Source organism: Anguilla anguilla, chromosome 5 (assembly GCF_013347855.1).
Source record: "Anguilla anguilla isolate fAngAng1 chromosome 5, fAngAng1.pri, whole genome shotgun sequence".
In the NCBI taxonomy this organism is placed as follows: domain Eukaryota; kingdom Metazoa; phylum Chordata; class Actinopteri; order Anguilliformes; family Anguillidae; genus Anguilla; species Anguilla anguilla.
The window spans coordinates 14,717,712-14,745,598 of record NC_049205.1 but is presented as its reverse complement, the minus strand read 5'-3'; the positions used below and the strand labels follow the sequence as shown (position 1 = coordinate 14,745,598).

Genomic DNA, 27,887 nt, shown 5'->3' with positions numbered 1-27,887 from the left:
GGCTAACCCTTGTGCTGCAGTTTACCAGGTGCATTTTCAGGTTGCACGTATTGAAGCATATTGGGCTGAAGGTACTCTTAAACAGCACAGTTCAGTGACCTCCCTGCAGAGGCTTGAACAAGAGAGAAGACCGGATATAAAGCCCATATGCCAGGAGGGTCCACGTCTGTAGGTCACAGCTCTAGACTGGAAGGCTCGGGGTTTCGAGTTTTTTTCTTTCTTTCTTTCTTTTTTAAATGCAGTACAACGGAATACAGTCCTGATTTTATACAACATCCAAGATACCTTCTTAGCCCGCTACTACGTAAAAGAATCTGTTCTTTAAATGCTGCTTAAAGATGTTCTACCGGTAGGTGGCAGTGTAGCATAAAGTTTAGGTAACTAGATGTGCAAGGTCGTAGATATAATTCCCGTGTGTAGTTTTGAGTACGGTACTTAGACCGAATTGCTTCAGCAAGTATCTAGCTGTAGACGTGGTTAGTTGGTAGAAAGATCATAAATTGTGTGTGTAACTCTTGATAAGTGGATCAGATTGTTTAATTGTCAATGCACGGTTTCAGGGGCTGTATGCATGTTACAGAATAGCCTACATGTTATAGCGTATGCACACTATAGCATGCATGAAAATACTAATATTTTTAGAATAAATTTCTATCATACATGGTCGGAAGGTTTTTAGTTATAAAATTTTATTTGGAGAACTATGTGGATATAGAGAAGTGGGAATTAGGATTCTTCCGAAGCATTCTTGTTTTGCTACAGTATGCAATAGTGTGTCGAAAGAAAATAAATAATGAAAAAAATAAAAGAAAGACTAGATGCATAAATTATATCCATTGCTCCTAGTTGATGAAAGTGTATCGCGATTTTGGTTTAAATATATTCATCAACTATTTAGCACTATTTATTTATCACTGATGGAAAAAGTTCAATTGAATATTATAATGTCAATTTTCCTACTGTGCTTGAGACGAACAAACCCCGCTCTCCGCGCAACAAACCGAAGCGGACGCAACACACCTTGCAGACACAAGGCGCACAGGTCCCGCCTGTGTCCCCCTGTTGGTAGAGGCAGTAAAAATTGTCATTTTCACGGCGCTCCCGTTTGAGGATTGGCCCGGTGGCTTGTCAGTAGTCTGCTCTCTAGAGTGCCGGAGACATTCAGACGGAGATACGAGAGAAAGGAGTGAGAGAAGGGTAAACGACACACTGCCATACACACGCACGCACAAGGGGAGACGAGACGCGACACGAGACAGGAACTGCAAACGAGCTGAAACAGCCACGGAGGTCATGCAGTCAGCGGACGAGGGATCCTGTGTCTCCAAAATCTGTAGGCAGCGGAGCCCCTACAGCGCCCTTAAGACCTTCCCCAGCAAGCGGGCGGCGGGAAAGGCGAGATATGACAGACCCACCATGGTGGCAATCCCGCATCTGGGAGGAGGCGGGGGCGGGCATCATTTTCAATATCTTAACCCCCACCATCAGCATCTACAGCACCTACAGCATCACCAGCATTCCCTCGCCAGCAACAACGAGCACAACCACATATCCCAGCGCTTTCCATATGAGAACGGGCCCAGCTTCAGAGTCGCGACATCTACATCAGCATCAGCTTCGGCGGCGACGGCGGCAACGTCGACAGACAGTCCGCGGAGGGTCGGAGGCACAGCTGGGCACCATGTCTCCACGCATCCGGCAGGTAGCGCCGCATCATTTCAAGATCCCACGGACTGCAACCAAGGGCTAAGCGCAGGTATTTAATCCAGTTCAGTTCACAACTTCGTGCTAGTACGAACTACAAGAAAGTTGCAACTATTTGTATATTTATTTACGGGAAGAAAACATACATGCGTGCGATCTCTACAAACAACGTATATCCACGTATAGGCTACACATTTAAAAGCAACGTTTTGTGTTATTTTTACTTTTTCAAGTCAAATGAGTGATTGCATTACGCTTATGTTTGATAATGTTTTGCTTTGCTAATGTTTTTTCAGCTGCCGAAAGCTTTGAATTCTTTCTATCCTTTCCATTCGTTCGGCAGATTTATTTTGATTTAAGTAAGCTTTCATATAGTTAATTAATCTGTCCAAATTATTGGCTGTTTGCGATCAGTTTTTGTGTGTTCCCGGCAACTCAACACTTGTTACCACAGTAGAATACTTTTCGTAATTCATAATCTGCGCGTCATGCTTTCTTGTATCAGTTCGGAAGACACCCGAAAAATGTTTCAGCGATTTAAAACTATACAGTGTGGATTTATGTATAGTCATCATTTGGTTTGTATTTATAGTTGTTTAAATATTATCTTGAATTCCTGAGGTGTGTGCGTGTGTGGGTGCATCGTTTTTGTGTTTACTGTGCGGGGGTGCCTGTATTTGCGTGCGGATGCGTTCGTACGCACGTATGCATATGAGTGTCCTGTGTGTGGGTGGTGCATTATTGCATTATGCGTGTGTGTGTGTGTGTGTGTGTGTGCCACTGCGTGTGAGTGTGTGTGAGAGAGAGTGTCCTGTGTGCATGTGTCACACGTATGTATAGCAGGTAATGCGTGTGCGCGTTGAAGTGCTGTTACTGACAGTGCATGTTGATGAGTGGTGGTTAGTGAGATGTGTTATGTATGTGTCTGCTGACCAAGGTATGTGTCTGGCCTTCCGTATGTGTCTGGACTTCAATATCGTGTGAGTGTCTGTGTGTGAAGGGTAAAGGTACTTATGGTAACACAAGAGCCAAAGTTTAATAGTGCATCTCTCTAAAAAGAGTCTTTCCTGTACCCCTGACCTTGAGAGTACCCCTCTCTCTCTCTCTCTCTCTCTCTCTCTCTCTCTATCTATCTATCTATCTCTCACTCACTCCTTTTCTCGTTTCTCAAGAAGCTGAAGGGACTGTTCTTGGGATTTATATTTAGCTCTTAAAATGAGATTGTTTTATACTAACGGTTTTTTGTTTCACTCTTCTTTTTGTAACATCCATTTGTTATGCAAATGAGCAACAGATCACAGCATAATTCTGCTCTGCAGTTTTATACTGTGTATTTTTCCGGACCTGTGGTAATTCAGCATGCGGCAGGCTTTCATTTGTCCCATTTTGGGTAATCTTGTGTCATTTAAAAGAACATACAATTCTCTTTCTCCCTTTTGTTTCCTATCTCGCTATATCTGACCTTTCATTTCCTGTGATAGATTTGACACTATACAACACTGTCAACGAACAAAAGATCAGCAACAGTGTCAAGCGTAGACCTGTGCATGTTTGTGTCAGCACAAATACTTGTTAAATTGTGTGTGTGTGTGTGTGTGTGCGTAAGAGAGGGAGAGAGAAAGAGAGCGGTAGAGAGAGAGAGCACTTATGTGTCCATGTGTGTGCATTTTCTTGCTTTTATCAGATGATGTAAAGGAACTTCCCTGTTGTGCTCAGACCATTTTGAATGGGTCAGAATGCAGAGAAAGTGGTGTATTGCTGAGGCAGCCCTTTTCACCTAGCAACCACATTGCTGAGTGAACAAATGCAGGTAGATAACCAACCTTATCTCTCAGCCCATAGACAGCATAAGCCTCTGAATCCCACGGCATTGCGCTCTGTCTCCCCAGCAGATATGGTCAACTAACACCTGCAGCTCTGGAGATAGCTGCTCTTATCTCCATCCATCAGGAATTAGAGGCCTGCATGCTAATGGAAGCAGTGGTGTGATGTAGGGTATTGGTGAAAGACGATTGGTGGATCGACAACGGTTTTGCACCACAAGCTGAACAAAGCTACAACAAGGAATGATTGTCCCAAGACCTCTGTTAATTTGATACGAGTGTGATAACAGAACATAACATAATGACGAGAACAGGCCATTCAGCTGAACAATACTCTCCTTTTACTTACCACTAAAGGGTACCTTGTGCCCTAGTGCTCACCATTTACCTACTAACTGAATAGTATCCAGCACCGTATCACGTCTGGTCTTGAAAACCCCAAGAGTTTCTGCCTCTACTGCATGACATTACATTACATTACATTACAGGCATTTGGCAGACGCTCTTATCCAGAGCGACGTACAATAAAAGTGTATAACCATAACCAGGAACAAGTATGTCGAAAACCCTAGAGAGAAGTACCGGCCCAAGTGCAGGGAACAACCGCATAGTTCAACTTGGACCCTGAAGGTTAAACTAATTAACACTAACACAAACGAGAACAGCAACAACGCAGTCTATGCAAAAATACAAGCAGTAGTTAAGACAGGTGCATTAACTAAGTCACCTACGAAACAGCTACCTAGTTACAACCCTAAGTTTACAGTTATTTAAGAGATTACAGGGAGGTAGGGAGGGATGGGGAGAGGTGCAGCCTGAAGAGGTGAGTCTGTGTGGAATGACCTGGCAGGCTATTCCACACAGCGACTACTCTGTGTGTGAAGAAATACCTCCTGATGTCTGTGCAGAATTATTACGCCCCCTCGTTCTACTGACAGAATTTAACCTCAATAATCTCTTGTAGTTGACTTTTTTAATCCCTTTTATGAATTTAAAAGCGTCAATAAAATCTCCCCTTTTACTGAACTTGAAGAGATTAAGCATCTTTCCTCATAACATTTATATTTCAAACCAGGAATCATTTTAGTTGCCCTTCTTTAAACTTTTTCCAAAGCCTTTATATCTTTCTTGTAGTACAGTCCCCAGAACTGCACACAGTACTCTACGTGTGGTCTGTCAAACATATTAAACATAAGTATAACTTCCTCGGATTTGTACTCAATACTTCTGGCTGTATATCCCAGCATCCTGATGTCCTTTTACTGCTACAGCATAATGCATAGAACCTGAAAGACTGAACTATTACTCCTAAGTCTTTTTCAAATTGAGCACATTCCAATTTTGTTCCTCCCATAATGTAGTCCTTATGTTTTTATTTCCCACATGTAGAACTTTACAGCTATATTAAATTTCATTTGCCAGGTTTCTGCCCACTTCTGGATTTCATATAAATTTTCTTGGATTACTTTAGTATATTCCAAATTGTTAGCTGAACCTCCCAGTTTGTATCATCTGCAAATTTATATAAATGTGCTTCTAGTGTTCCAGAGGTTTAATAATAAAAATCAATGCTACAATAAAAAAATAAAAAACACTTGGTAGCGTCTTCAAAAAATGCTGAAAGGTTTGTCAGGCGTGACCTTCCCTGCAAAAAGCACATTGCCTATCCCCTAGGATGTTGATATTTTCAAGAAATATTCATACTTGGCTGTTATAATAGATTCCAGTATTTTACATGTGATGCAAGTTAAACTGACAGGCCAGTAGTTTCCTGGATCGGTACGGTCCCCTTTCTTATTTATTGGTATTGTATTACCTTGCTTCCAGTCGTCCGATATCTCTCTTTCTTCTAAAGACTGTCTAAAAATACCTGCCAGTGGTTTATGGATGATCTCACCTCGCTCTTTGAGTGCCCTTGAGTGTATGCCATCAGAGCCTATGCTGTGTCTTTAGTTTATGCATCTATCAAGTACTTCTCTATCCCTTATCACAATATCTGCTGACATATTTACTGGACTGAAAATGTCTATTAGTAACCTCCTCTCTGCTAAAACTCTCAACGTAAAAACTTCTGGCATCAGAAATATCCTTATTCTTATAAAGCAATGGTTCTAATTGATGTACTTAACTTCCTCCTTAACTTTAATATTCCTACTGCAGTATTGAAATAAATTTTGAGGATTACTTTTCGCATCTTGGGCAATTTGCCTTTCAGAGAGCCTTTTAGCTACCTTTAGTTACCCTTCTTTAACTTTAGCATGCATATTACAATATTCAGCCTATTTACTCTCAGTACTGTCATTTTTATATATCTTATAAAGTGTATTATTTTCCCTCATACTCTCTCGTACAGCTTTATTCATCCATTGCAGAGTCTGCTTTTTAAACTTTATTTTCCTTACCTTTGGACTGAATTTACAGTTACAAGAATAACCCTTTTGAACCTGCCCCACTTTTCATTCACAGTCTTGCAATCAAGAAGTTTCATATTTCTTAAATTCACTCACATCTTGTTGAAGTTGGCACTAAAAATAAAATAAAATAAAATAAAGTAAAATAAAAAAATTTTGGACCTACAGGTGGCCCTTTTATTTAGCCAAAATACATCAAAACTTACTGCGCTATGATGATGCTGAAAATTCTGTCTGTCCCATTACATAGCATCAGATCCTGAACTGATTTTCCTCTCGTGATGTTGGTTCTCTGTGGTTGCATTAGCTCATTCAATCTTGACAATAACATTTACTCTGGAGCTAATAATGGCCACAGTTCAACCAGTCATTGTTGCTATTGGACCACTAATCGTCTGTCTCTTTGGTCATGGTGAAATATTTGGTTTTTATGGAGGTTCGAGGAGCATAGCGCTTTGTGGCTTCACTCTTGTAGGGTCCTTTGCAGAGTCATGCGGTGTAGTATATTGTCTAATATAAAGGAAAGCAATTTTCCTGATGTGATGCTGAAAAATATTTCCCATTTTAGGCTCTTGTATGGGCTTTGCAACCTTTTTTCTTCCTAAAGAAGATGGCTAATGAAAACCATATTCAATGACCCGGAGGTCTTTCTGGTGTCTTTCTGGTCTTTCTGTTACACAGAACCTAAGGATAATGTGCATTACATACAGTAATGCACACAAATCGGCGAGGTAAAGTAGTACTGATTGAATTGCCAAAATATTAGAAAACTTTGTCTGTTTAAAGTAAACTGCTTTGGTTTTGAAAGGCTGGTACAGAACCTCTCACTTTTCAATGGAGGTCTCATCTTGAGCAGGGTTGTTTCAAATGGTTTGAAGGGATACAATTGATTGAGACTACAGGAGCTCTGGTGTTTGGACTGACTGTGAAAGGGAGTAGCTGAACATGAAGAGATGAAAGCTCTCGTATGAAGATAAATGTGTTGTCTTTGCCCCAGTGTCTGCTGAGGGAGAACAAATCTACCTCCAGCGATATCCTGTGATTCACTGTTTTTGTGCACTCTGTCTATTCTGCAGTGAGCTGAACTCGTTTTGCTCCCTATAACCGTGTTAGTGACTGGCTCCTCTTGTGAATTCAGCTGGAGGCTCCTTCAAAAGAATTTATGAAATCCAAATGGATCCAGGAAGAATGCAGTGTCTCTTAAGCAAAGTTAATTAACTTTTTATAGAAACGTGTTGGTCATGTGATTTCAATTTGAGAAAAAAGATTATTCACACCATTATGTGTGTGTGTAATACGTTGTTGAGTGTAAAACCAGGGAGAAGTGCCTTAATAGGTAGTAAATATTGGTTGATGTGTTTTGTCAACACAAAGTTTTGAAAGGATAACATAAATACTGGTAAAAAATGAACAAAAAATGCTTAAATTTATCTTTAAAAGTGGAAAAAAATGTAATGCTTGCTGCTAGATTATATTCACAGCATGCAACTGCACCTCATGCATAACCCACAGCAAACATAAATCCCATGTCCTTTATGTTCTTGAAATGTTGCAGCAACAGTTTGTCACTTTTATGGCAGCATTATAGTATTTTCCATGAACATGCTGTTTTGTATTTTCTGTGAATGCACTGCAGTGGTTGACCGGTTAGAAAGGCCACAAGGAATAAACTTGAGTTATTGATAAACACTAAATCCAGATCACTGAAAAAGCCAATGACTAGATCTTTTGGAGGGAGTCCGTTCTGGAAACTGCATGAAAACAAACAAGTCTATATGGCTCAAAACAATAATGTGCTTCAAAGCAATAAAAATAGAGAAAAAAAAACTGCACACTGCAAGTCAAATGTGTTGACAGTTTCAAACTGTTCAAAGCACCTAATTTATACCCCTCAATATCAGGAATAAAGAACAAACATATTTTAGACTTTATTGCCATTTTAAGGTTTTTTTGGTTTTGGTTTTCTTTATGAGTTTTATCTTCAAACAAAATGACTGAATATTTTAACTCCTTCTCTACTCAGTTCATCCTCAACGTCACACTGATATGGTGGATGTGCAGTTGTTTTGGTCTGTGTATGTCCTGATATTAAGCATACAGTTAAGCACAGAAGTACTGGGACAGTGACCCGCTGTTATTGCTCTGTATTCCAGCACATTCGATTTGAAATAAAACAGTGAGGTTAAAGTGCAGACTGTCAGCTGTAATTTGAGGGTAATTACGTCCATATCGGATGACCCTTGTAGGAACTACGGACCTTTTTATATGTAGTCCCCCCATTTTAGGGGAGCAAAAGTAATTGGACAATTATACCCTATATTTGAGGGTGTAAATACCTTCAAATTAAACCTGACATGAAATGTGTGCAGGGATACTGCTAATGGGAATGGTGGCTATGTTTAGGATGGGGTCCAAACCTCTCTGGAACAATGGGGCAGAATATTATCAATGTAATCAATATGTAATGAAGTAGGAAGGCTCATAGTTTCCGGTAAGCAATTCATGGGAGCTCAATTCTGTTTTTCTGTTTGGGGTGGCCCTCACGCTCATCAAGTCTACCGGCAAAGTTTCTGGCCACCTCGGTTGCATTTCTGCACAGGTTTTGGCTAGTTTATTTTTCAAAACTTAATTTTGTCACTGCACCAGCCCAGCACATTCAGCCCTGAACATTGAAGCGTTGGTGAAATGCTGTCTAGGTGTTGAGGTGAAAACCTGGTGACAGTTGGTTGAAAAGGGAAGTTTTTTCGTTGGCTGGGACATAGCCGGGTAAAACCTGAGCTGTATTGAGGTTAACCAAGTCCATTTATGTCAAAATGTCTCTCAACCTAGATTTCCACCCCACTAGATTCAGGTTTTTGCTCACTGGAAATGGGGTGGTTGCATTACATGTGACACACTTATTATAGTCTACTGTAATCATGTAACGAATCTGAAAGCATAATGGTAATTAGCCTACGTGCTGACAGTTTTTACCTTGTGCTAAAACACAGGCCCCTGTGAGAGCAAACATTTCAGCCATTTGGGCTGAGGTAACTGTAGGAAGTGGGACAGAGAGAAATATGCTAAAACTAGGTGATCGTCAGGAGTCCTACTGCAGACGCCATCAGAGTGAAAAATCAGATGAGATGAGAAAATCGGTTCTGTATGGGGGATGTCCGTGAGGTCAGGCCGGGGCTTAGTGAAGCTTTCAGCAGTAGCTACGCAGTCGTGGGAGTCACTGTCTTCTGAAGTTGGCAGGAGGGAAGCAGAGTTAAGTCCAGGACATAGAGATAGTAATGTGGGGGGAGCAGCTCGAGATGAGTTCATATTTGGTGAATTGTGAGCTGGGAAGGCGTTGTGTTGTGCTACGGTCTTAAAGCGAATGGGGAACTGCAACAGTGAGGAGAGATCTTATTACTAGTGAAGTGGAAGCCTCAACAGATAAGGCCACAGCTGCAACAGGTCTGAAACAGGAAGAGAAGGCAGCTGCAGCGGGGTTGAGCTGTGTGATGAAATAGCCCATAGGATGTTCTTATCACCATGCTTTTGAGTAAGAAGACAGTGTATTAACCCTTACTTTTTTAGCGGTAAAGAGTGAGTGGAATCATAGTCAGGGAGGCCCAAGGCCGGGGCCGCAGCACCTGTTTTGTAGCTACAAAGACCTCTTCTACAGTACACCTGCCGTCCACTGTAGCAGCTCTATTATAGTGAGCATTATAATTGCCATTTCCAAAAGAAATGGCAATTATAGCCATGTTAAGAAAAATTCTCGTTTGATTAAAAGTAGTAAGCCTGGGGACCTTTAAAATAGCAGCTAGCTACCACTGACCGACTGAGATGCCTTGACCCAAATAATGAATCTTAGTTTTACAGAATTGTGCTTTATCTTTAGAAGTCTTGTGTCCCTTGTGAGGCAGGGCAGTTAACAAAACAATGGAATCCGTTTTCCAGGCTTCCTCTGAGGGGGAGGCCAGTGGTAAATCATCTACTTACTGGATAAGAGTAGAGCCTCCTGGGAAGGAAACATCGTCAAGGTCAGCCTTGAGTGCCTGTGAGAAAAAGGAGGGAGATTCAGTGTAGTCTTGTGGCAACCTTGTCTGCAGCCATTGTCTTTACCTTGCAAACAAATACTGGCTGTCTGGGCGGATAGGGTAATAGAAGGAGGCTGAGCGTATTAGTCAACCACTGTGAAATTGGTGGAATCTGCAAGGGCACAAGAGATAATAACAGCGGGGTTAGGCATGTCGGGTGAAAAAGGGATGACATTATTAACAGCTCTCAGATCCTGTGCAAAACAATACGTGTCTTCCCCTGGTTTCTTTACTGGCAAGACAGGACAACAAGGCCTAGAAGTGGGGACAGGAATACCTTGTTCTAGTAGTGGCGCAATGATTAGGCAGTGCCTCTACTTCAGGGCATAAGGGATAGTGTGGTCTTCTAGGGAGAAATTTGTTGGGGTCAGCTAAAATCACCACAGGGGAGGCCTTATCATTCGGTTATACCTTCAGTTTTACTCCCGCTGATGTGTTCCTGGGACATTATGACAGATCATCCCCCTGAAGCAGCCTGTCCCACGCAAGGTGGAGGGTGCGGTTTTGGACGGAACCGATTAGTAACATCATCCTGATGTTGATCCACCCTAAGTAGCATCCCCCTTAGTTAGCTGTTAGTGCCGTGAGGCAGCAACAGCGGGTAGCACAGGCAGAGGATCACATGCTGCGCAGTGTGTAGCTTGTTCCTCTTTTAGCTTTTCATTTTTATGCTGTGGAAACTGGGTGCTTTGGTACCTATGGGCTTTAGATTCAGTTTGGAGATCTACAGTTTCTTTGTAGACACAGAAATAAGCTTTCCATTGTTCTTGAGGAATCTTTCCACCCTTCCGTTCTCACGCTCTCCATAAATGCACCGTTTTAGCGAAATAAAAAGACCCTTCTTCTTGGAACTGTTAGGTCATCAGGAGTCTATTGGTTTCACTTCCATAAAAAACATAGAAATATCTAGACTGTAATGGGTGTACATATAAAAGGCTGGATTCCCCTTAGGATGTAGTTGATTGCTTTCCCCCATCTTACTTGCCATTTACAACATTAAAACTACACACAACACAAAACGCAGCTTTACAAGTGCATACAAAGTTAGCAGACCATACAAAAGCAGTTGAATGTTCAGCACCCAAGAAAATCCTTTCCAGCAGTTCTCAATACCTCTCAGGACTACCATTAATGTAGCCGTGCCTATCAGAGTAACCTTTTATACCTTCACCCGAAAGGAGCCTGTAACTTTCAGAGCACCCTTCTCCCTACATGCACAAACTTTCACCAAGGATTTAAACAGAGCGTTAGCCACCAGAAGTACCCATTTCCATAGATATATTAATGCATAGATACGATGTACTGCATAAACATACCAGATTACATAGCATACCAGGAACCGGGCAATTCTTGCTGACAACCTCGTTCAATGTCCAGATGATGTAAGCCTTGCAGACTCAACAGGACAGGAGGCATACGCTAATTTTAAAATATCCCTTACCTCTTGTATTTGTCGCCCAGTGTTCGGAGAAAAGTGGGCCTGCTTTTCAAAGCGTTCTGATCAGGCGTGGCTGTCACAGTCACGACACCGTGTAATCGTGGAAAACAACTCGGTTTTCACTGTCTGTGGCTTCATTAAGTCACATTTATTAAAGCATATGCCTGAGACACGCACACAATAATTTTACTGCAGTCAGCTTATGTGGAGACAATAGGGGCATTCCCTTTCTTTATGTCAGTGATTTTTTTTTTTTTAAATATGTTAACAGGTTATATTTTTGCTTACTGTAGTCTGATAGAGTGAGGACCCAAGTTGACCAACCTGAGTGCCAACTGTAACTGACCCTGGCACCCCCTGTCTGTCGAAAGCAGCTTTTCTTTTATGTCTCTTAATTGATTCCTGCATCTTGGCAAGGCTTTTGTTTTCTCGAAGAAGGCCGTAGCATTGAGATGTGAGAGATTGAGCTCTAAATAAAGGTAATACGTCTGAACTGGGGAGGGAAGTGGAAATGTTTCATTAGAGTCCAGCACAAAGCCGGTGCATGCACAGAATTAGTTATGAGAACAATCGCCCTTGATTTGTCGTTGGGTTGGAAGTGTGTGCGTGTCTGAGCGTTTGTGTGTGTGTATCTGTGTGTGCGTGTGTGTGTCTATGTGTGTGTGTGTGTGTGTGTGTGTGTGCATGAGTGTGTGTGTGTGTGTGTGTGTATTTTCGCATGTGCACCGTTGTTTGTTCTGCCATATATATTTAAATTTATGTCTGTCTTGATTTGTCTTTGTATCTGCAGCAGTTTGAATTTGTGTGTCTGCCTTTCTATGTGACAGTTTATTCATGTCTCTGACTGTGTGGCAGGGATGGGGGAGTAATTGGGGGGTGCAATCTTTTTAATTTAGTACCCTGGAATACGGGGAAAGATGCATAACCGCCCCTCCGAATTCAGTGCAATAAAGCAAATTGCATTTAAAAGCTTCTCCAAAGAGTCGTGATTAAAATAAATGGCAGCGATATATTTCCCTCTCCCAGAACATGTCATCTTTAATGAAATTTTATGAGCCTCTCTCTCTGTGCGCCGCCAGAGGTGGAATAATACCAGACACGTCTCAGCGGGCAAACGCACACACCGCACGTATGAATACGTCTTTACTGCCGGGTGCGTCCCTGAAAGGCGAACCTTCTGAAACGCAGACCTGTCCATCACGCGCAAGGCAGCCCCGTCTTTGTGCAAAAGCGTTGCTTCAGCGGCACCAAACAAACCGGGGGTGGAGTCTTCGGGGAGTATCCATCTTTTGGTTAGGTGGAGTTTGAAGTCTCCTTTTGTTCAATTATTTGAGACGGTGCTGTCTTCCCGAGGTTTGCCGGGGAACGTTTTAGCGATTTTATTCCTCCTGTTTTTTCAGCTGCGCGCCTCTTATCTCGTTATGGTGATGCGGCAGAGATCAGGAAAGTGAGGGGAATAGAGAAAAGGAGCGAGAGAGGGAGGGGGGAGGGGGTAGAGAGAAAACCAGAGCTGGTGCTGCAAAGATACACCGACCTCCACCAAAAGCAATTCAGCCCCAGGGTTTTTATTCAGAATATCACTGTTTTCTTTGATGGGAAAAATAGAAATTTTCTGTTGCAAAAAAAAAGAGAAAAAAAGCAGACCCTTTTTCAATATTACAATTCTGCTCATGTCATTTTACTTTGTTTGAAGATACAGTGGATTTAGTGGGTTTACGGAATATTGAGCTTGGATGGTTATTAGTATTATGATATTTGTTTGTTTCCCATCTTTATTTTCAATGAACTTTTATTCAGTTGGAAAAGGCTTGCTCTCAGTGCAAGATGATAAGGTACACACTTTGCTGTCTCATTATTTTAATGTTTGCCTCATTTGAATCTGCAGAACTTATGTCCTAGAATATAATGTTCCATTTGAAGTTTGTAGGAGTGCATTACATAATTTGTAATTGCACTTTAAATGAAGTCATTATGAATGAGAGAGTACATGTTTTAATATCAGGGGTATATTAATCATTCTGCTCATTTAGAGTTGGCAGAAAAATCTGCATTATTACCATTGCTAGACCCGTCAAGGCCATCACTTTATAGAAATGAAACCTTACAAAAGATTACAAGAGTTAAGCAAGCCTGGCAACACATGCACACACACACACACACACACACACACAAACACACACACACACACATCTTCATCATCATCAATGAAGTCCATTGATGAGCAATCATGACAATGCTCTGTAGGGTAGAGTAGGGGATAGGGCCAATCTTTGTTTTACTCACCTTCCTGCAAGAAAGGGGTAGTCTTGTCCAGGTAAATCTGCTTCAGGAGTACATTGATGATGTCTTTCCCGCCTCTTATTTATATTTATTTCCAGGGCAAGGTTGGCTGTAAGATGTCAATGTCAATGTCACTGGCACATGCAGACTGCCACTCTTAGTGGTCGTTGACAAGTCTTTCCAGGGCAGTGGGCTTCTGGTTGTACCTCTTTAGTAGGTTTCTGTTGTGACCTTTGAATTTTTTCCGCTGACCTCCTGCAGACCGTTTACTGTCAGAGAGTTGGCTGTATAGGGTTTGAAGAGGTAGCTGGTAGGGAGGCAAGTGAATGACTTGACAAAACCTGTGGGGAAGGTTTTTTTAATGGATCATGTTTGAGTCCTGAGTCGGAGTTGGTGAGATTAGATCTGTGAGAGACTCAGTGTAGGTTTACTAGGCAGGCTTTGTGGGCATCATGTTTGGCTTTTGGGAGTGCTTCTTCAGCAGCCTTGTGATTGGCTGAGTGCAGCTCTGACCACTCACTCTCGACATCAAGGTTTTCTGTGATGTCAGAGAGACTTTTCGCAAAAAAAGACTTCTTAGGCAATTAATCGAGCCTTGTGAGTTGAGGGCAGAACAGTTGAGCCTCTTGTTGGGGGCTTGTTTCAGACGGGAAGGTTGGATCTACACTCTGAGTTTTGCTCTGATTATGTGGAGATCAGTTCAGCCATCAGCGCCATGCTTGGACCTTGTGATCAGAACCGCCTTGAGATCCACCTGACAGAGAGTTATGTAGTCAAGGAGATGCCAATGCTTACAGCGTGTTTGCTAGGGTGTTGCCAAGATGTCTTGTGCTTGTCTTTCAGCTGGAATTGTGTTGGTGACTGAGGTGTTGCTCAGCCCAAAATGTTAAAATCCTGAGCCCATTACTGTTAACTTAACGTCGTTCCATATAAGGTGTTCTGAGCCCACTCACGCATTAAAATCTCCCAGGAGCAGAATTTTGGGACTTTTGTTTAGAACAGAGCCTTAGGAGCTGTAGAATGCTTCCTTATACTGCTTCCTTGACAACAAAACACGCACGCGCATGCACACACACACACACACCACAAATCCACCTAAGTTCCCCACAAATAGCAAAATGAATAGCATCTATTTTGGAAGTCATGGTTTGCTTTGATTTTCAATCACCGAGTTACCCTTAAAACATCTGAAAATGCGTATATTTGGATTGACTGAGGGCTTTATGACTCAATGTTGTCTTCATTATTATGGTTATTTACAACTGCAGTAGTGTTTCATACAGACGGAACTGCATTATCGTTTCAAACTTATAAACCAGGTCACAAACAAACAGTCTAATTTTGGACAAAGACTTCTGAAGCCCATCTAGAGCAAAGGTTTTTTTTTTTAAACAGGGACTGGTATTTTTATGCAATGGTGACCCCATTTTCTGGTATTTTGCTTTTTTAAATGTGTGAACATGCAGTGTGCAGTCTTTCAAAGGGTGTTTGTATTGGTACTGCTGAAATAGCAATGGTCCTTAATTACTGCAGCTCTTTGAGTTGTATTTTTCAGTGGAGGCCTGAGGCGTTTTTATGTCTGTCAATTTCTTATGATTCTATTTATTGTATTTGTCTGGGGACTCCCAAAATCATCTACCAGAGACCCACATACACTTCAGCAAAGCTTTTTTTATCTGGAGTTCTCATTCTAGTGAAGGCCTTTGCTCAGGCCCAATTGGTGGACTGTACATAAATTCACTGTGACAAAATGGCAGCTCCTGTCTTCAGCAGTTCTGCAGTATTTCTTGCAACACAACACAAGTAAATTTGGGATGTCCCGTGCATATTGCCGCAGTAAGCCGACTCTAATAGATTTTAAGATGATACCAAAATGGATCACAGTGTTTCCACAATGAGAATGCACTCATTTGTGGTGTCAGCTGTGTGTGGGTGAGTAGGTTTAAATGACAGGCGCCTTGCTCCCCCCAATGCTTTCAGGATCATTGCGCATACTTGAAGTTCAAAGGTCACAGGCTCCGCACAACCGGAGCTTCACCAAAGGTCATAGGGCACAGGTTATGTCTCAGGCTTTGACCCACGGAAAGCTGTTGAAGGTGTGAAAACAGAAGTGTGGCACTCTCCAGCAGTTAATAGCCTCCTGTGTCTCAGGAGACACAACTCAAAATCAGAAATAGCTATTTAAAATTAGGTAGAGGAAGAAAAAAGAAGGTTAAGCATTTTTAATTGGTGATTAACAATGACTTTACATAATGCAAATTTGAGAAAAATTGCATGCATGAATATTAGGGAACACTGATAATGATTTACATTAATGATGAATGAGGCCTGTGTTTTAGTATGAATTAATGATGGATGCAACTTTCATGCATTTGTGAAGGAGGTTCACATCTGTTCTAATTGAGCCCCTCAAATGAGTGGGAGGGAGAGTATAGTTTTGTATGAATGTGGGCGTACACCATGATTGCATTGCAAATAACATCTTTAAATCTAGAATACATTTATTAATTAATGCGGCCTTAATTGGGCTTTATGCAGCCTTAATTGTCAGGGTACGTAACTGTAAATTCAGACAAGAGAGAGAGAGAGAGAGATTGGAACAGAGTTCTTAGTGTTTCTTATTGCAATGGGCATTTCAAGCATGACAATATCATGACACAATCCCTGCAGAAGCCAGAAACATAACCTAATCTCTGAAACACGCATCATCTGGATTTGTGTTCAGTGTGTTCATAACATGGATTTTGACAGCTTTGAGCTGCACTGGATATACAGTAGATTTATATGCATTCCAAAATAATATGTCATAATGACTTAATGATTATGATAAGTTGATTTCCCATATAAACAATTGCATTTGTTTAACAAACAAGACCTGAGGTAGAATGACAAAGCAGTGTCAGCGTCAGGCAATATAATTACGAATTCTCAGTTCTGTGCTTCTCTGCCAGTCCGAATTCAGGAATCGCATGGCATGTTTGACAGTTAAAAGATATAAACCTCATTGTCGTCATATTGGGTAAGAGGAGGGATGTGCGGAGAACAGGCGTCTCGGTATTAGTTATTAGTAGACAGAAAGTTTGTCAGTTGTAGCTGGGCACTAGTGGTGCTTTTCGGTTCTCTGAATGTGTGGGTCTGTGATGGCTCATACATCCTCCCACAATGCACAGCAGCTTCAAGCAGTCCTGCATAACCAAGGCAATTCGCATTCGCCACCTACCCAGTGACACACTGATTTCAACCAATCATTTTGTGCTATGGAGAGCAACATTTTTTCATTGGCTCAGACATGTCAGTGGCTGAAGTCAATTTGACTGTCAATTGTAGCCGCAACTAGTGCTGTCATGGTTATGAAGTTTAGGTCAATTAATAATCCTAAACCAAATCTCCTTGGTGAACACTACCCTCTGTCTTCTTGGAGCCATTTCTTGGCTATGTAGCCTACTAACTGAAAGAGATTTAATACCATCATTATCACCCTCTGTATTATTCATTATGTTACTGCTTAAGCATACAATTGCATGGATTCTTAAAGAAACAGCCTTTTATGGAATTTACAAACACAGGCACGTCTAACTAAAACCTGTGTAAAATAAATAAGCTAAGAACTCCATTAGTATAAAACAAAATAACAGTAATTAGTTAGGCAGTTAGTATACCATTTTAGATGTCCTCCATGTGGTTCTGTAGTTTCAGGAAATAGCAAACAATGGTGACTACATTTCCAGCCATGCAGTATACTCACTATGATGGAGTGCTCCTTGCTCAATTGTATTATTTCCTCACGTTTTTCCAATGAATGAAAACTAGAATAGTTTTCCCGTCACAATATCTAAGCAAGTTAACTTAAAGTGTTTTGACAATTGTTGGACAAAAAATGATATCTTTACTATATATAGTAAACAATATGTTTACTATATCTGTACAGTCTGACTCTTTTGACAATTGACATTATTTGTACGACCATGAAAAGGTGAATAAAGATTACCTTCAGTTTCAAAACTGTTAACCCAAATTCAGAACTCTCTCCCTACTCCCTCAACTCTCTTCTTGAGCCAAGCAGTCGGCTAAGCTCAAGGCGTAGGCTACAACTCCTGTGAAGAAGGGGAGAGATGCATGCAAAAGACACATTTTAGGAGAAGATGCATAGGCAGGAGCAGACCGCATTACAATTGTTCTTCAGTGTTAAATTGAAAGTACACACATGACTGCTTTTTGCTAGGCAACATACATAAAACAAACTGAACAGTGGTGTAAAACAAATTAATAAATCATCGCAGTGATGTGAATTTAATCGTGTGGGTTTTCATAAACGACGGTATGGTGGATATACGGTGATTGGGACAGCCCTGGTGCCCGCCATGATCGGGTTCATGAAGTCTCATTCTCTCGTCAGTGTTGTTTTGTTCATTCCTCTTTTGCAGAGAGCCGGCTGATCCTGGATGTCTTTGCTCAGCAGTGCAGTCGGGTGTTGACCCTGCTCAACAGCAATGGCAAACTCCTCGACCCCGCCCCTCCCTCCAGCTCGCCCGCGTCGGCTCTGATGTCCCGCATCAAGCAGGAGGAGGGCGGCTACCCGGGGGTGGACCGCACCGGGGGCCCCTGCCAGTCGGGGGACCCCAAGACTCAGGAGGCGGGGCCTGAGTCCCACCACGCCCCCCACAGGAAGCAGCAGCAGACCTCTGCCTTCCTTCAGGCCTTCACCGAGTCGCTTCAGAACTACCTGACGAACCCCGGCCCCGCCCACAGCCACGCCCCTGGTCCCGCCTCAGGCGGGGAATACTGCCACCCCGCTGACCCCGACCCCCTTTCTGCATCCCCAACTCACACCCTGGGGGGCTGGACCTCCCCCACCCCCTCCGAGTCCCATGGGCACCCTTCCTCCACCCTGCCGGAGGAAGAGGAGGAAGAGGAGGGCTGCTGTCCCCGCTGCCTGGAGCTAGAGCAGGAGGTGCTGTGCTTGCAGCAGGAGAACGAGGAACTGCGGCGCAAGCTGGACAATGTGCCAGGTACTGCCCCCTTGTGGCTAGCTGACCTATTTGCATTACATCGCTGTCGCATTAGCAGACCTGTACTAGCAGAAAAAGAGTCTTTCAGTGACTTGATGTTACCATTGCACAGATTATATACGGTTATGAGGATTTCCTTTCTCAAATCCTTGTCGTGTAATCTTTTATGTGATAAAAAACGGATGGTCATTCATCACAGCAGGCGGTCACCTAAAACTCAAAGCAAAGCTGTTTGGAGATAATAGTTACCCATAATTCTCTTTCCCTTTCTGTCTCATTTTCTCTTTCCCTCCTGGCAGTTCCCTGTCAGACTGTGCTGGACTTCTTCAAGAGGGTTCTTCTGCACAACAACCAGTTTGGGCAGCCAGCTTCCCCAGAGGAGCAGTTGACAGAGGTATAGAGGCTCTGTTCTCCAATGTTCCATTGTAGTGCTCACTGGCACTATGCGTGACATTGTGCATTTTCATTTTTGACACAAAATATTAAATTTAGCATTCTACAATAAATGATTGACTGAAATCTATGTTTCTCACTGAAGGGCAAGAGGTTAACATGGAACATGCCCAATGCAGATACGTTGGTGTGGATTCAGTTAGCCGATTAGCCTAAATGCTGATTTTACCATTTTTCTTTACAAAAAACAAAAACTGTTTGGGGATTTCATTTTGGTGATTGCTGAACTCGCCAGCCTGAAGTAACCAGTAAGAAAATGAACACATGCAGTCATTTATAAATGAAAATTATGGACCAATGTTGATTGAATGCAGGCTTTTGTGTAACAAGTGCACCTGACCCCGGCTCTCAACGAAAAAGCTCCTGTACTCTTCTCGCTCTTCCGACAACCGGCGTCTATTTCAGCGCCTCTCGGTATCGGGGGTGCAAAGCAGTCCTCTGAATGGGGCGTCGTTAACATTCAGGCCCACCCCCCCATGTCTGGGCCGAGGCCTGCCTTCACGGACGCGAGGGTGCCGTGGAGTCGCGCTGCATCCAAAACAGTTAGGAACAAATCACGCGAAGAAATATGAACGCGAGACGTCCCCGAAGGGTCAATGCAGAGCACAGGGCTGTTTACCGATGAACACTGCTAAACAGCGGAGAGATCATAAGGAATGGCAGTGCAGAGCACAGCAGGGCTGTTTACTGATCGCTGCAAAACAGCTGAGAGGTGATAAGGAAGGGCTGCAAAAAGGCTAAGAACCAAAAAGCAAATATATCTCAAAAACTAGACAGACATATGCTTTATTTTATCCTGCCCTTAATAACTGTGAAAAAAATCATAGGATCCAGAAAAGGGACTTTCTAGATGCTGTTATTACTCAGCATGCTGAATCGCGGTTCATATTGTGTGGGCGACACTAAATGCTCTTCTCGGGCCTACGGGAGTCGAGCACAAGGCGTTCTCTTTCGTTTTCTTTGATCTCGTCGCTGCCTTAATCCACCTGACCTAAATTTCATGTGCAGCGCTTCATGCCACATACTGTCCATCGCTAGCTATGCATCTAAGTATCTTGGAACAAATACTATTTTAGCACTACCTCACAGTTCTAGTGATGTGCTCGAGAGGACTGGATTTATGAATTTCGTCCCTTCTTTCAGAGAACTGAAGTAAACACTTACAGTATTGTCTCACTCTCACAGCAGATGAACCACTTTTTATTCTGGATTATAAATATTACGTTTTTAATATTTGTTTTTAGATTCAGAATTGGGTTAAGTATTCATGCTTCACCCAGTTTGTATCGGAAGTATTACTTGGCCTAGTTTGACTTGCAATGCAGTGCAACACCATGGCTGGTAACCTAGTTAGTGTGATTTCCTGTGTACTATTTTGCGATGTCTCATTCGCCATAAAAATGAATTACATATATTACATATGTGTAGGATAACATGCTGTTTGCCAGAGGGTAGTTATGACTGAGTATAAAGTCCCCCTTCTTTCTGTAAATTGGTACCTACTCCCTGGTGAGGTGTGAAACCAAAAAGCAAGTGAAATTGAAACTGCCATGCAAATACTCTGGGGTTTCTGAGAGCAGTGGCGTTATGTAAGACTGCTCAATAATGCGAATCTCTACAGACTCTCCTTCACCCACTTTTTTTTCTTTTTTCTTAAAATATGTCTGACTCACTTTTATGTTTAATTAAAAATGACTGTCACGCAGCAGTTATTTTAGGAAATCGCATGAAATGATAGCCTGAAGCTTAAACGCAGCTGGATTGTTTTGAAGTAAAATTCAGCAGCACAGTTGGCGATGCACATGAATTGTTACGCAAACGGTAAAGTCAGCGATGCGTGCAGGGCTATCATGATCACTGCATAACCATCACACCAGCAGTTATGGAAATACATGTGATTAAATTTCCATCATTGCAATGATGGCTTTTTTTTTATATGTATATACCATTTTTCAGTTTTGTTTCATATAAAATGCGTTCGTGTGTAGAATTCAATTATAGAATACAGAACAACAGTAATGCCGTTCGCGTCTGTCTATGCATCTTTTCCTAAAATGTGCTCTCTCTCTTCCACATATCCCTGTCCTTCTTGATAGTAATTGTACCCTACATTTCAAACTTCTGCCTCCTATACATACACCTTCAGCACATTACAAGAGTTCCAGAAGACCAGAGTTGGGTATCATCTCATATTTAATGACAGTCTTTTCTGAACCCCTGGACTTTAGTCTGAGAAGTGCGCAAACTATACATTTTACATTTAGCGACAAACTGGGAATTGCCGCCCTGGGCAAAATCATGTCCATTCGATGCACATAGAATGTTGCCATGTTTTCTGTTTAACGTCTCTGCAGTAGCGAGAGACATCAATGCTTAACCCTTTAAGGTGTAAGATGACAAAAACGTGATTAGAATGTTCTTAACTGAACCTGATATAACAATCAACACTGGTTGTTGAAAGCAATGGAGTAATGGAGTTCCAGAACACTGCTATTCCAAAACATTGCAAATGGTTTTGAAAATCTACTCATCAAAGGGTTAAGAGCAGAATTTGGCTGAAATCCGGAAAGATATATGGCCCTACAGGGACAGGGCTTCCCACCCCTACACTTCATTCATTCCAATCCCATCTGCAAAGATTTTATTATGATGTGAATACCTTCACTGTTACCCCTTTTACCCCTGTCACCTCCTCTCCCAGGGCAGTAAGCAGCTCCTGGGGAACTACCCCGTCTTCATCACCAACAAGCAGTGGGACGAGGCGGTCAACTCCTCCAAGAAGGACGGGCGTCGGCTCCTGCGCTACCTGATCCGCTTCGTCTTCACCACCGACGAGCTCAAGTACTCCTGCGGCCTGGGCAAGAGGAAGCGCTCGGTGCAGACCGGCGAGGCCGGGCCCGAGAGACGCCCGCTCAACCCCGTCAAGGTCACCTGCCTCAGAGGTACTGTCCCTGCCTCCGATTCCAGGCTCTGGCACAAGGGTGGGTAACACCGTGTCTCCTGGAAGCCTGTGTCGCCTTCTGGTTTTTGTTACCTGCAGTAACTATGCTAATTAGCTGTACACAAGCATACTAACATCACTATCTTTACCAAGACTGAATATGCTGAAATGTTATTACCACTCAAGGACTAAATTAAATAACCCACCTGGGGGGATTAATAGCATCAGGCCGGTGCTCTTTTCTTGTTCTGGTCAACCAGTTAACCACCATTAAAGTATGGAGGGGGAAATGTTATCATGTTAACATAAAAAATTTTCCCTCTGTCACCCACCGCAGAGTTCATCCGCATGCATTGTGCCTCCAACCCGGACTGGTGGATGCCCTCTGAGGAGCAGATCAACAAGGTGTTCAGCGATGCGGTGGGGCACGCGCGGCAAGGCCGGGCCGTGGGCACCTTCCTGGGCAGCAGCGGCAGCTGCAGCAGCGGCGGCAGTGGCAGCTTCTACCTGGAGAGCATGGACGGCCACCTGTCCCAGGACGAGCTGTTCCTGCGCGGCTCCCAGGATGGCGATTGAGAGGGCGGGCCAGCCTGAAAAGAGGCCAGACTGACTGAGTACGAGTCTTCCCGTTTCCTGATGCTGGAACTCTGGAATTCTGGGAAATAGGTGAGGCTCGGTTAACATTCCGGTGCAGCCCCATCCGAACCCGGAAGGGGAAAAATGCTGAAATTGTCTTTTAATTGTCTTTTTTAAATCTCTTCTTGTCCTTCATCTCATTGGGAAAGTTTTTTTCTTTATAGTGAGTGAAAGAAAATGTGTCTGGAGTTCATGCGTGTTCAAAGACATGGAGTGTTGTATGGTTACACTGCCATTATTATCATGTCCATGGACTGGATTAAGCGCTGCTAAGAGTTAGCCAAGATATAGCAAATGAAATTGAATTGGATTAAAATTTCATGAGTAACATTCCAGTTTAGAATGTACAATTCTGACATTATTCAAGTTCATCTGAGTGTCAGTTTAAATCAAGTTATCCCAGGTAAAATCTTCTTTCTCACCTTGTTGCTGAAAGTGTGGCATCAGATTTCTATGCCACAGACTAAGTCACAGTAATGTTATAGTGTAAGATAGTATTGCGCAATGTTCTGATAATGTTGCGCAAGGCCTTTTGGGCAGGGCTGAGGGACCTCTCTGTTAATCTCTGCATTGGCAAAATCTGTGAAGATGCGGAAAAACACACGTCCACTACTGCATGTTCATAGCAGAGTACACCACACAAGCTTTGAACTACTTTAAAGGAGCTATGTCAGACAGAAACAACAGGAAGCAGACTGCTTATTAATGTCTGGCTTCCATCAAAGTGCCACTGGGTTCATCAAAGCCTTCTCCTGCTGGTGCCCAGGCCTCTGAGCCAAGCAACGTAAACACAGGTGTTTGGGGTCTACGCCCCCTGCCCTGCCTGTTCTCACACACCTCATTACTGCACGGACAGTTTCCTTTGGAGTTTCGTTTGTAATTCACCAATGAAAATACCTTACGAGGGTCTTTCACACCTCTCATAGTCTTGGCTGTCAAGAACCTTCTGGAAGCTCGGCCCTCGAAACGTGCCATTTCCATTACCAATATCTTCCTTCGTCTTGCTGGATATGAGCTGCTAATTCCGAAAAGACCTCTCAAAGCAGTATTAAGTGGTATATGAACATTATTCATTATTAACTATATATTTCCTTTAACATGAATTTAATACAGCCCCTCATAGGAAAAGTCTCATCTGTATATACACTGTGGGTGCTGTCAAGCTAGCTGGACAAGCCAGATGGACAACATCACATTGTAGGTTGTCTGATCGTTTTACCCATTCATTTACTATTCAGATGATAGTAATTTAACCTTTACACAACCTCTGATTCCAGAAAGGGAAATAAGTGTAATTAGGTGTCTATTGTGCTGTATATAACCAGTTAAAGGATAGAATGTTTTGTGCTTTTTCCTCATATGGAAGTGTTGTTCAGACAATATCTGCAAGCATCACATACTGTAAATTATTGGGCCTCTCTCAGCTTCTATACAATCGTGGCTTTTCTTTCTTTTTGTTTTTGCCAATGTTTTCAATCAAATTATTTGCATATCTAATGGATTTGACTGATTTACTGTTAGGAATTTAATTGATCCTCTATGAAAAGAGATCAGTTCCAATGTTTTTTGCCATTGGTTCAACACAGAAACTATCACTGAATAAAATGATTTATCAAAATAATGTCATTAATTCAAAGCAAACCTTTAATTTAAGGTAATGTTATTTTGATATTTATAAATCAAATCATTTAAAAATGTATATGCTAGCCCTCTAAATTATAATCAGTGGTTTCACGATACAGACACACTTCCTCTTTCTAGTTTCCTATGAATCTGGCACAGGTGCACAGAAAAATTGTTAGTGTTCCATCACCTCTGAGAGTGGTAAATCTACTCTGTGTATGAATCGAATGGAAACAATACAATATGCACTCTATTAAAGCTAAGAATTGCAGAGTTGGTTTTACAGATTTGTATGAACATTTGGTTGTGTGGGACCAATGAGGCTATACCTCTAAAGATCCTCCTAATGCTGTGAAACATCTCAGGTCCAGTGGCCTTTCACGCCTTTATTCGTTTTTAAACAGCTTTTCAGTCCCTTATTTTAACTTTCACCCGAGTGTGAACACCCCAATCATGGCTGTAAGCCAGATGAAACCACTGCCACATCCTCTGTCATTTTGAGAGAATGGAAACAAGCAACTTTGTCCTTCTATTGTGCTTCCAGCAGTCACTCATTTTCGTTCTGCAGGACCCCAACTGACCAGAGGAGTCGCTATTGAGTGACGAGGCGGGGTATACCGCGGTAGCTTTAACCTTCCTTCCTGGGGTGACTGTATGACCAACTATATGCCACGTGGTACTACCAGTCACAGCTAGCACAGGGTCAGATTTTTATAGTGTAGCTTTGCTCTGAACAACGTCACATAGCCTCACACTTTCAGCAGCCGTGTCTCTGCTCCATACTCCCAGATGCAATCTGTCATAGCTCTTAGTTTCCTTCTGCAATGGCCTCATACTCCCAGAAACCATTTTTCTCAACCCAGTGCTCCCAGTTGCCATCTCTCATAGCCTCATACTCCCAGAAGCCATCTGTTCCGCCCTCATACTCCCAGAAGCTGTCTCTCATAGCCTCGTACTCTCGACTCCATATGTTCTATCCTCATACTCCCAGAAGCCATCTGTTATATTCTCATACTCCCAGAAGCCATCTGTCAGAGCTGCATACTCAAAGGCATCCTCCTGGAAAATGTTATAGATATGAATTCCAGTATTTGCAGCTATTAAAAAGAATAAATGTGACCAAACACTATGTACATTGCAATAATAACTTGCAGCCATCGGAAGCTCTTCAATATTGAGGGAACTGTTTTACTGTATCATTGACAAGATTCATAGAAGTAAATGATGCAGTGACTCCATAATAGCAAATTAAGTTGTCACAAAAAGACCTTAAATCAGTGCTAAGTGGCATGTTATGGGACTTTATATCTGACACAATACTGGATATGATATGTACAAATTATTCGAGGAGTATTTTTCTATAAGTTGTCAACAGTTACCTTTTTTATTTCCAATATTTAATATCAATGTGCTTTATGTATAAGCAGCAGAACTTTCAAAGTCATTATTGTCATTTTTCATTATTTGTTTCATCTCACCCAGGAAACGTCATAGCATCTTACTCCAACCAATCGTCTGGTTTTTGGTTACAGATGAGTGAGCACTTCTTTCCATGTAGAATTTACTGTGGTAGCAGTATATGCAAAAATCTGAAGGTAATTTAAGACAGTATCACTCTTTACCCTGCTGAAAGAAGGATAAAAATATGTTATAGCCCAAAATGTATGAGCAATTGTACCTGCTCATTAACGCATTGGCCCATTCAGCCAATTCTCATTTCCAGCACCCCAGGACACATTCCACATTCCTTATTCAATTATTTTAGTCCAACAGATAAGCACATTAAATAGGAATTTTGTGCACGTTGGTACCAAACTATGAAACTCCCTGTACCTGTGCAACTATTTAGTGTTGATCGCTTGGAAATATTTAGTATTTCACAGTAGCCTGCACTGCCCCCTGTTGGCAAATGAAACTATTATACAAAGGTTATAAATTAAGTTTAGCTTGAAAAGTAAACATGCATGAGGTTTTTATGCTTCTGTACAAAAGTGCACAATGAAGTGCCCCTATCTTTTGGATTTTTTTAGACTAACTATATCATCATCATTATTTGTATTTCAAGGCGCACTTGCATTGAACCATTAAAAAGGTGCTTTTGGATAAACCAAAGGTTTTGCAGTAGCTGTTTTAGTCTGTATGCCGATAATGTATTGTTTCAGTAAAAAAAAATGGCAAACAAAGTTTACACTGTGCAGGACATAAAATGGCTGACACATTGAATGTGTCCTTCATTTTGTAAAATGTTGCATTTAGTCAATAATCAGTTGAACGTGGCATTTCAAAACATAAAAACAGTTTAAGATATCGCATTGGCTATCTCTTAGATCTAACTTAAAATCCAGACTCCAGGATTTTAAATTAAGCACTGCCAGTTATCTGTCATGACACATGATATGGCATATGTACGTGTATCAAATCCAAAATTCAAAATTCAATGTATCATTTTATCCATTTCATGTAAGTTTTAGATGTTAGAGGCAATCCATTGAACTCAGTATACACTCCTGCATCTCTTCCTCTAGATCATTTAAGAAAAAACAAGTCTTGCAGTTTGCAATTTTATTTTATATTTTGTAATTTGTTGATATGTATTTAAGTTATTTGTGTTGATAATGCATTGCTCTCTTTGAACATGTCTGAAAAATGAATCCAAAAAGGCCATGGATTTGTTTTTGAACTGTAACTGTTTCAATAAGGGTGATGCCATTATTTTCTCATTTTGAGACATCTGTGTCTGTAATGGGCTGAAGATTATTCTTGTCAGATAAGAATCTGTTCATTCATCTATTATACTGCCTTTGTTAAGCAATTAAAATTCAAATTGCTTTAGTATGGATATTTTATTATATGCGTTTTAATGCAGATTTGCCTTTTGTTGTAAGCACTTATGAATTAAACAGAAAAAAAATGTTTTCAAATGAGAGCTGTATATAATAACAACACTGTATATAATAAAAACAATATATATATATAACATGCCTACACGGTGATCATACTGTGTATAACAGGCTTCCTGTGGGTGTCAAAGGCTGTGTTTCTGCATTAGGTTCTGTACTGAGGTAAAGTGGAAGTCTACGTTATGTTCAGGGAGAACGTTGGTCCATCATGGAGACTGGCCTGCCTTGGAAATTCATCCAAAGATGCCTCTGTTGTCGTGTTGCCTAAAGTTTAGAATGACCATTGTGAATGTGTTACCAATTGTTCACTTTCAAACATATTTTTATAATCTAAAACTGACTGTTCATGTAAACACTGTGAGCCAATTAAAGAATGTTTTTCAATTTCTGTTACCTTTTTTTCCTGCTGTTGTCTAATATTAATTATATAATTTTGTTTACTGAACTTGAATCTGGTTAATGATTCACATGTCATGTATAAAGGGTGGGTATATTAAAAAAAAGATTTGACTAATATTTTGTGTTGCTTTTTGGTTTTTGGTTGCCATATTGAAGTAAGTGGAAATTAAATGGCTGGGCCATTCACGCTAAAGGCAGTT

General features: G+C 41.7%; 1 protein-coding gene across 2 annotated transcripts; it reads left to right on the top strand.

The window, feature by feature from the left end:
* Positions 1–865: 865 nt before the first annotated feature.
* LOC118226749 (BEN domain-containing protein 4-like) lies at positions 866–27,804 on the top strand. Of its 2 annotated transcripts, XR_004765095.1 has the most exons (6): positions 866–1,756; positions 18,151–18,735; positions 19,035–19,129; positions 21,890–22,130; positions 22,467–24,826; positions 24,857–27,804. XR_004765095.1 is itself a non-coding variant. In XM_035416590.1 (5 exons), exons 1-5 carry the CDS (start codon positions 1,294–1,296, stop codon positions 22,703–22,705), a joined length of 1,623 nt encoding a protein of 540 aa, XP_035272481.1. In that variant the 5' UTR covers positions 866–1,293; the 3' UTR covers positions 22,706–27,804. The 2 variants fall into 2 exon arrangements, 1 of the variants encoding a protein (XP_035272481.1); XM_035416590.1 differs by having other exon boundaries at positions 22,467–27,804.
* The last annotated feature ends 83 nt before the right edge of the window (positions 27,805–27,887 follow it).